Source organism: Sardina pilchardus, chromosome 5 (assembly GCF_963854185.1).
Source record: "Sardina pilchardus chromosome 5, fSarPil1.1, whole genome shotgun sequence".
Taxonomy (NCBI): domain Eukaryota; kingdom Metazoa; phylum Chordata; class Actinopteri; order Clupeiformes; family Clupeidae; genus Sardina; species Sardina pilchardus.
The window spans coordinates 4,115,568-4,123,067 of NC_084998.1; the positions used below are offsets into that span (position 1 = coordinate 4,115,568).

General features: G+C 45.3%; 1 protein-coding gene across 2 annotated transcripts in view; it reads right to left on the reverse strand.

Annotated features, from left to right (window-relative positions):
• The window catches only part of myo1ca (myosin Ic, paralog a), a 41,917-nt gene that overhangs the window by 4,774 nt on the left and 29,643 nt on the right, over positions 1-7,500 (reverse strand). For both annotated transcript variants that reach the window (XM_062536005.1, XM_062536004.1), the window contains 6 exons: positions 6,351-6,427; positions 4,678-4,746; positions 4,198-4,282; positions 3,884-4,043; positions 400-483; positions 1-46 (listed from right to left, as the gene is read on the reverse strand). The exon at positions 1-46 is cut by the window's left edge and continues 48 nt beyond it. In XM_062536005.1, coding sequence (XP_062391989.1) covers positions 1-46; positions 400-483; positions 3,884-4,043; positions 4,198-4,282; positions 4,678-4,746; positions 6,351-6,427 — 521 coding nt within the window. The remainder of the gene's footprint in view (positions 47-399; positions 484-3,883; positions 4,044-4,197; positions 4,283-4,677; positions 4,747-6,350; positions 6,428-7,500) is intronic.

Below are 7,500 nucleotides of genomic sequence, written 5' to 3' on the forward strand. Positions count from 1 at the left end.
CTTTCTGGTGCTGGAATATCTGACTGGCTATCACCTTCTGCTCCATCTAGAAGAAACAGGAACAAAGACACAGGAACAAAACAAAACAAAAAAATGGCAAAATAAGTTGTTGTGCTCAGTCAAATTCAGTCATGTGAACGGGTAGTGCACGTGTGTGTGTGTGTGTGTGTGTGTGTGTGTGTGTGTGTGTGTGTGTGTGTGTGTGAGTGTATGTGTGCACCTGTGTGCATACAGTACATGTCTATGTGTATGTGTGTGTGTGTGCGCGTGTGTGTGCATGTATGTGTTTGTGTGTGTGTGCGTGTGTGCGCCTGTTGTGTGCACGTGTATGTCTGTGTGTGCATGTGCTTGTGTGTGTGTGTTTGTGTGTGTGTGTGTGTGTGTGTGTGTGCATCATACCTGATTTTTCCATTCCGGCTGTACTCTTCTGCAGTAGTCCCGTACCATGTTGCGGATGAAGAGTCTGTGCAGGTGTTCTGAAGCCTGGTGAGGAGGAGGAGGAGGAGGAGGAGGAGGAGGAGGAAGGGAGAGGAAGAATGTGTCATCTCATCAGCAGCCATCAACACAGCCACAATGCGTCCTCCACACGCTCCAAAGGTCATGACCTCCACGATCACACACTGACACCAGCTCCACCGCAAAGGCCTGACTTAAAGGGACACTTCACTGATTAGCATTAAGCTTTGTATCTTTAGAAAACCAGTCATGCTTTTGAATGGTCATGCATCATTCCCTCAGTTTGCCTTGCGATGGGAGAAAAACGGATTTCAATGAAACCCATGAATAGGACTTCCTGCTTTCAATGATGTAAAATTATGATTTTTACATAATTGAAAGCAGGAAGTCCAACATTGAAATCCGTATTTCTCCCATCTCAAGGCAAACTGAGGGAATGATGCACAACCATTCAAAAACATGACTCGTTTTCTAAAGATACAAAACGTAATGCTAATCTGTGAAGTGTCCCTTTAAGATTCCTTGTTTGATGGATTTGATGATCTACTGTATCTCTTGGGTCTAGCGATAGGATTGAGATCTTCAAAAAAGCATCTCACAACTCACAATCAGTTTTCCCTGTTTGCATATGTGTACTACCACTGGCTATTGTCAATACTCTGTTGAATCATATGACTAATATTGGTATTTGTTTCATTTATGCTACATGACTTTACTTTAACTTGTCTTATTGTTACTGTAATATTTATTGAAGTCAATGTAGGTTGATTTGGACTCACACAAGCATATCTGCTAAGAGCTATAAGCATAAACTAAACATACTGTAACCATAAGCAGCTTTTGTCCAGACGAACACAGCTGTCTCTATAAATAGTGCTCCCTGGCCACCGAGTGGGATTCCCCTCTCCTCCTCTAGACAGCTTTGGGATTTTTCTTTTTTTTTGCTTTGCTTTTTATACATCACTCTACATTCATTCAGACTTATTCAGACTTTTTACCACCCCTATCGTGACGTTCTCTCTCGTTGGAAACTAATATTCTTAATGAATCATTTCTTGCTGAAATGTTATCCTCGCATGGCCTATCCTCCATGTTGCCGAGAGATACGAGCCTTGTCCAGAAACACTCCCTATACCGGGATTTAAAACAGCAGCCAGCTCCGTAGCAACTCTAGCCCGACTCTGGAACGACTCTGGCCCGGTTCTTGAGCGAGTCTGGCCCTGCTCTAGAGCGACTCTGGTCTGGCAGGGCTTCACTGGCTTGGATCTGTCAGAGAATCAGCGGCTAGTTGCGTCCGGTTGTTCTCGCTGCTCCCTGGGAGAAGGAACACATGTCCCTGGCATGTACCACAACTCTGTCCTCCTAATTGCACTGACTGAGCGGACACACAATACTGATCTCTGGACGGCGTTAAGCTGATCGAGAGATCGGAGCTTGGCTCTTATGCTGCCGTGTTTAAATATACATGGTGCAGCTCAAGGGTGTGCGATCGTCTTCCTGGGTGCCTCTCAACATGCCTCCTCAATCCTCGATGCTCGATCCTCGAAGGGCGTTCCCACTGATCTATCACTAACACTGGATTGACTATCCCATTGTTTCCCCCCATCATTCTTTATGTAGATCAGTGAGGATCGAGGCCCGAGGAGCGAGGGAGGACGTATAAACATTACATGAGAGGCACCTCTGGTCTTCAACCCTCCTGAAGAGTCTCGCTGCGACCCTGATGTGATGAGTGCCAGCCAGTTAATCAGGTGTACTCCTTCAGTCCCATAGGCGTCCGAGCCAGATGCCCGACAGTGATCCCTCCAGAGAGTTACAGTACTTCCCTAGTCTCTGCAATATGCGTCATGTGCTGGGAGGGTAGCCTTGTACCAGTGGGCTCTATTCTTTAAAATCAGCACCAAGCACTGAGATAGTATTGGGAATGTCCCTTATTTTCCAGTGGAACTGACAACACCTTCCTTGGCATCTTTGGGATGCCCCCATGGACAAGACAGGGCTCAAACTGGAACTGGGAATTTACACCAGAGACATTTTTTTACACTTTTGTTCAGTCACCCGTGCCATCAGTCTATTTTAAACGATAGATTTCCATTGTGTATACAAAGCACACACAGAAAGAACACAAACACATGGATAAACAAACTGTCGTGTCATGCTAAAGACAGAGGAAGTGTAAGTTGATCAATTTACTCTTCCTTGTGTCTTGCTTGCGGTGTATATTCCCTAGTAAGCATGACAGAGAGGACCTGAAACCTACCAGAGCAACTGCTACTGTAACAGTAGTCTGCTGGCACAATGGAGGTACAGCACAGTATGTACATGAGGTACAGTAAACCTCCCGAGTCCCGGCACTGTTAGAGTTGTACCAAAGATTGTATAGTTACTAAGATGAATCATAAAGGGTTTTTTCAATGTAATGAAATGGCACCACTTCCGCCTCCTAAAGGGGCGTGATCAGTGACGAGATAATCGGTTTAGAACGGTGTAGAATCAGCAGAAGCAGGTGCCGTTGATAACAGGTTTATTTCTCCCATAGAAATGCTCCCGTTTGCCTCCTAAATGGAGTGGCAGTTGCGTCACAATGAAACCAGAATTTACCCTCATATGAATCGTCTCGCTTTATAAACCGTCTCTGGTTGTACAGTAGTACGAGACGCTAGCAGCTAGGGGATTCCCCTGCTAGCACACTCAGCTCCTATTCTGAAGTCTTGGGATCAGAAGACCTGGGCAGGGGCAGCGCTGGTCAAGCACAGCACCATTACGCATGATTGTGTGAATGCCCCAACTGCAGACTACTTTAGAGCTGAGTGAGACAGAAAGCCCAAGGACACATTCTCACGCGGTGTTTGGGAAAGGCCTGAAACCTGTCACAACAAGTGTCCCAAATGTAGTGGGGAAGCATTACACATACAGTAGATGATTGGTGATGACTTCCTAAGAGGCCTCAATACATAACTCAGCCTTCCACCCTACCGAGCTAATATACACCTCTGTCTAGTTTAAAGAGACATTATTAGCATAATTATTAGCACTACTGGAAAAGGGAATAATTGTGGAGGAAAGCAACATTGGCAAGCAAAAACTTCAAAAAACTTCAGTCTGAAGTCCACTCTAGTCAAGTCTGAAGTCCAAGTTTGTTGTCCAAAGTCTTTGCTATACAACACTTGCTGACATATAGGGAACTTGAGACTGGATGCTTCGGTACTTTCTTCATGTTCTGTGTGTGTGCGCGTGTGTGTGTGTGTGTGTGTGTGTGTGTTAGTACCTCTGTAAGCGCCGTGGGGGGTTGGGGCCAGCTCATGTCCAGCACGTTCTTGGGCAGGTTCTGTGTGTGTGTGTGTGTCTGTGTGTGTGTATGTGTGTGTGTGTGTGTGTGTGCGTGCGTGTGTGTGTGCGTGCGTGTGTGTGTGTGTGTGTGTGGTACCTCTGTAAGCGCCGTGGGGGGTTGGGGCCAGCTCTTGACCAGCACGCTCTTGGGCAGGTTCCTCTTCAAGGTCATGAGGAAGGAGAAACGCACGTGATCCAGGAAGTACTCGTTATCCGCGCCCCGAGGCTCATCCCTCAGGATGAAGCCTTTGATGAGGCTGAGAGAGACGGAGCGAGAGAAATAAATAAATGAAGAGAGATAGAAAGAAAGAAAGAAAGAAAGAAAGAAAGAAAGAAAGCATTTATTTTCAAACTAATTTCCAAATGGCTAGAGATGACACAGACACACACATTACACACACACACACACACCTGCGTATGGTGTCCGCTGCTTGTCTGCGACGCTTGGCCTTCCTGCGCCCTTTGACCCCTCTCCACCATGACTGGATGGTGACCACTAAAGCAGAAGACAGAAACACCCGCGCGTCTTCAATGCTGCGCTGCTCCGAATCTCATCTCGCTGGCCTGGGTGGCCCTATCAGCCTCGGCTTTACAATTACCTACAAATCTAACTGGCCTCAGCATATGCAACTTGTTTTACGATTGGGTATAGATTTATCGGCAGTGCTTCTGATTGGCCAGAGGCCCATACTGTATCTGCTTGTCAAACTTGTTTTTTGATTGGACAATTTATTTATAGCGCATCTGATTGGCTGGCTAATAGTCCATGCCTGCTTGTCAAACTTGTTTTTGATTGGGCAATATGTTGGAAAAAAGCACCTGCCAAATCCCATAACCCTGATGGAGTTAGCAGCAGTGCGTCTGATTGGCTGGTGTGGTGGTGGTACATACCTGCTTGTCTGGTGCGGTGGTACTTGGCCCTCTCTCTGTAGCCCCTCCAGGAGGTCTGCAAAATGGTGGCTGCATAGGAGACAAAGGGGGCATCCGTTGCACAGACTGCACTTGAAACCAACACTATACAGTAGTTGTATCGATGCACATATACATTATATCATTTGCCGATTACGGGAAACGACTAGCGCTGATAGTTATAGTGACGATACAATGGTGAGTATTCCCCTTTAAAATGTTCATTCTGAAACAAAATGCTTTGCTGACAGCAACCTCCCTTCCAGGACCTAAGACCCGTCTCACAATGGGACATAATCCCCCTGGGCAGATCATTGTGAAAGCAATACTATTAACCACCCATCCCTCATTTCAACATTGCTGCGGCTCAGCGGCTTCTGAATGAGTCTGGATATCTGCTTTCGCTTTCGAGGCCCCCAGCCTGGAGAAGGAGACGGAATGAGAGAAGTGTGGTGAAATTTGGGGGGGAAACTGCTGCAGGTAGAAGGTAGAAGGTTTCCTCATGAGTTTCCCTGTGTGATTACTGAGCGCTTTTATGAATATACACACACGAGCACACATACTGTATGTATGCATGTGTATATATACACAATATTGACAAAAGTATTGGGTCACCTGCCTCGACCCCCATATGAACTTCATGACTTTATGACTGGGGGTCAAGGCAGGTGACCCAATACTTTTGGCAATATAGTGTATATACTGTATGTTTTAGTATGTTTAGTACAGTATGTATGGCTGTCTCCCACCTGTTGAGGTACATCTTGCACTTTGCTGTGGTAGAGGAGGATGTTGTATGCATGTTACTGAGGTGACAAGAATGCACTACTTGACTGGACTTGACTTGACTTGAGAAAATTCCCCGTTCCAACCAATCACCCCACTGTGTGCTGACCAGTGAGGCATGTCCCCCAGGTGCCATTACCTGTCTATTGGCTCGCAGCCTCTGGATACAGAACCCAACAGTACTGAGGTCTATTATGCAAGACAGATTTTTGACTGTTTTTGTTTAGATTTCTTCGCCCCCTAGACTGGGTAAACCCAGGCCGGTCTGCCGGCGATTGGATTTCATCTCAGGCTGGACACCTGCACATTCATCTCTTCTGCTTCCGTTCCAATTTTGCTGGAACCAATCACAAACTGTCTTATCCACCAGCCGCACCCGGATCATTGGTGTGATTGGTTGAAGGACTATCCAGGTGTATAGTCATTTGAACTATGCCCGTTGATCAGGCCTCTTGAGCAGTAGAAATACAGCGCAGACTCCCAGACTAGGGTTCGATTTCAACAGATTGAGCTTGGTCTGGTGATAGGCAGGCTATTTCCCAAAGAACTGTAGAGGGTAAGTAGCCTGGATACCAGACTGTCTGACCTCACAGAGAGTCTGGCCTAGATCCATTGGCAAACGTTGAAGTTTGAAATCATTGGAGTTCAATCACTAATATTTGGTAATGACGTATATTAACCACGGGGAACACAACGATAACGATGGACTTGCAACTTAAATGTAATCGCTCTGGGGAATGCACCCGTGTACGATGACTTAGTCAACCCGACACAAGAGTAATGCTCTGACTCGGCGTACAGATGGAGAAATGAGAGGAGTGGAACTCATGGTGCTCCTGAGCTCGTCTCTGCCGTTTCAGCGGACTCACCCAGGCTGGGCTTCCTGGCCTCCAGCGCATCCTCGGTGATGAAGAGTGTCTTTGGGACACGGATGAAGATTTTGGACCTGTGGATGGATATGGAAATTTGACAATGTGTATGTGAAGAGCTGTTTTCCAAAACGCTATAAATCCATATTTGACAAATATTTAAAAAGTCATGTTATTTAATTGTGTATTTCAGGTAATATCAGTACGACTGCAGTTGTTTTGTTTTGATTTAGTAAAGATAAATCAACTAAACATAACCCAATACAGTTCCACTGAAATTACTTTGGAAAACAAAATAAAAAAAAAATGATTCATGACAATGCATTAAAATGGTGGATACTGTACTGCAGCGTTTGGGAAAATAACTCTTCATGTACTGTAGCCTTCGTCCACGCACATGGTTATTCATTTTTATAGGAATGTTTTGCCCAATTTTTTTTTTTAATATTCAATTCTCTATTGTCATTGTGCAGAGTACAAGTGCAAAGTCAATCATTAGAATGAAAATACCATGTGTGTTATACTAACTTGCTTTACCTGATCTCCTGATTATAAATACTGCTGTATGTAAGGACTAGAGGACACTACAACACGTCAAAATTGCGGGGTGCACATTACTGTATGTGTGTTCAACTGAAGGTGCACTAGATGTTGACTATAAAATCAAACTGCTAATTTAATACGGCTAACACCACTCACTGCCCCGGTGTACTCTATGATCGCATTGACACCATTTTTGTCTATTTTTGGCAGGGATTAGACACGGTTTAAAAAAAAAAAAAAAAACGGAAACTGGAAACAAACATAACCGAAAAGGGGAACAAAACAAATTCCGCGTGATACAGAGTGAGAGCCTGTAGTTGGTAGCCAGTACCGCTGCTGGCCATTGGGCTCCCAAAGCAGAACTGCTTTGTGGTGGGCCTTGCTCCTGCAAATCTTTGTTGTCTTAATGATTTCCTCAAACGCTTCTTATAATAAAAAGGAGACATCAATTATCCGCAATGACAAGCCAGCTGGAACCTGCCATTCTCTCCCCATTTCATGCGCGCTCAGACGCGTTCCCAATTAAGGAGTAGCATACATGTACAGTACAGTAGATCTGCTGCATAATGGAGAGTGAGAGAGGACCCAAATAGTGTCATCCTTGTGT